Source organism: Bison bison, unplaced genomic scaffold (genome assembly GCF_000754665.1).
Source record: "Bison bison bison isolate TAMUID 2011002044 unplaced genomic scaffold, Bison_UMD1.0 scf7180017860037, whole genome shotgun sequence".
Lineage (NCBI taxonomy): Eukaryota > Metazoa > Chordata > Mammalia > Artiodactyla > Bovidae > Bison > Bison bison.
In genome coordinates, this window is record NW_011490609.1 from 4,200 (window position 1) to 6,728 (window position 2,529).

The 2,529-nt window shown below is 36.3% G+C and overlaps 1 protein-coding gene across 1 annotated transcript in view; it reads right to left on the reverse strand.

Moving 5' to 3' along the window:
* Positions 1 to 499: 499 nt before the first annotated feature.
* The window catches only part of LOC104982264 (zinc finger protein 845-like), a 28,208-nt gene continuing 26,178 nt past the window's right edge, over positions 500 to 2,529 (reverse strand). The window contains 1 exon segment of the mRNA XM_010831613.1: positions 500 to 1,468. Coding sequence (XP_010829915.1) covers positions 500 to 1,468 — 969 coding nt within the window.

Below are 2,529 nucleotides of genomic sequence, written 5' to 3' on the forward strand. Positions count from 1 at the left end.
CCTGAAGCAACCATTGAAGCCCCCATATTATAAGTTTTAACATAATATGGTGTGGCCTGTAATGACTCTACAGCTTTTATTACCTTAGAGAACTAAAGACTCGTTCATTCACAGTTAATCTATTCCCTGCTGTGGGCTCTCTTTTAAGTATTGCTCACAAAATTCACCAAATCCATGACATTTGAAAAGAGTTCTTTGGTGACATCTGAGGACACAATGTTTCCCAACAATGTTTTACATGGACAGTATACACGTATGGGAATCAAAACAGTCGGGAGAAATATCAACAACCTCAGATATGCAGATGATACCACTTTAATGGCAGAAAGTGAAGAGGCACTAAAAAGCCTCTTGATGAAGGTTCAAGAGGAGAGTGAAAAAGCTAGCTTAAAACTCATCAAAAAAAAGATTATGGCATCTGGTCCCATCACTTTATGGCAAACAGATGGGGAAAAAGCAAAAACTGTGTCAAATTTCAGTTTATTGGGCTCCAAAATCACTATGGACTGTGACTGCACTCAAAATTAAAAGACACTTGCTTCTTGGAAGAACATTTCTCTCAGCTATGAATATGCTTATGAACTGAAAGGGTGGATGTTCGCCGAAACATCTTGCCACACTCTTTACATTTGTAAGGTTTCTCTTCTGTATGAATTGTATTATGAAGTGTAATTATGAAGGTCTTGCTGCTGAAGACCTTCCCACACTCATTACATTTGTAAGGTTTCTCTCTACTATGATTTCTATTATGAATTGTGAGGGCTAACTTTCTATTAAAAGCCTTCCCACACTCATTACATTTGTAAGGTTTCTCTCTAGTATGAATACTCAGATGGCTTGCAAGGCTGTTCTTATGCTGAAAAAGCTTGCCACACTCATTATATTTGTAAGTTTTCTCTCCAGTATGAATACTCAGATGAATTGCAAAGCTGTTCTTATGCCGAAAAAGCTTGCCACAATCATTACATTGGTAAGGTTTCTCTCCAGTGTGAATTCTATTATGAATTGGAAGGAAATTCTTTCTACTGAAGACCTTGCCACACTCATCACATTTGTAAGGTTTCTCCCCAGAATGACTTCTTTGATGATGAATTGCAAGGCTTTCTTTTTGACTAAAGTCTTTGCCACACTCATTATGTTTGTAAGGTCTCTCTCCAGCATGAATATGCTGATGAAATGAAAAGGTGGCTCTATGCCAAAAGACCCTGCCACATTCATTAAATTTATAAAGTTTCCCTCTAGTATGAATTCTATTATGAATTTTAAGGTTTATCTTTCTACTGAAGAGCTTCCCATATTCATTACATTTTTAAAGTTTATCTCCTACATGAATTATTTGATGATAATGTATAAGGTTTCCTTTTTGAGTAAAGACCTTGCCATACTCATTACATTTGCAAGGTTTCTCTCCAGTGTGAATTCTCTGAGGACATTCACGGGTTCTTCTTTGACTAAAGTCCTTGCCACACTCTTTAAATTTGTCAGGTTTTTCTTCATTGTGGATTCTGTTATGAATTATCAGTAGTGAATTCTTACTGAAGACCACTTGTCTTTTATCAGTGTCTGCTTTTAGTTGTAATTTCTTGATCACATGCACATGAGACATAGCTAAAACATAGAAAATCACAATTATCCTGTATATTACAATTCATAAATAAATGTCTTACATTAAATATATGCTACTACACTAAAAAACCACTTATACCAAACAAAGCAAAGCAAATACCTAGAATCACCTATGATGAGCTTATAAAATTTAGGAACACAAAGGAATAGGATTAGTTTCTAAGAACAAAACTGATCAGAGATAATTCTAATATTTTTAAGAGTACTGCAGTTTTAAACAAGTGGTGACAAAAACACTCAACCTAAACAAACTTGTTTGGGGAATCAAAGAAATTGTGTATTTCTACTATGCCCACAATCTATGGATCAAGTAAAGAAACACTGCTGCCTCAATACCAAGGAGAAAAAAAAATCATAATTTACATATATTCTGCATGTGCCTGTGTGCTGTTATGTCCAACTCTTTGTGATCCCATGGACTGTGGCCTGCCAGCCTCCCCAGGGAATCTTCCATAAAAGACCACTGGAGTGGGTTGCCAATTCCTACTCCAGGAGATCTTTCTGATCCAGGGATTGAACCTGCATATCCCGAATCTTTTACACTGGCAGGCAGATTCTTTACGCCTGGTGCAACCTGAGAGTTCCCATATTCTGCATTCACACTATAAATAAGTAATGATAAAGAATGATAAATATGATAAAGAATACACAATATATTGTAAAACTAACCAAATCAAAATTAGCTTATCTAATTAATAACCTATATAAGTGGAAGTTACCAATTAGACAAAAATAGTATAAAGAAAGTGAAGAATTTCCTTCCGGTTCAAGATGGCAGAGTAGAAGGACGTATGCTCCTCTCCTCCTCTGAGTGCACCAAAATCACAACTAGGTGTTGAACAACCATCAACAGGAGGACAATGGAACCCACAGAAAAAAGATGCCCCACATCCAAAGGCAAAG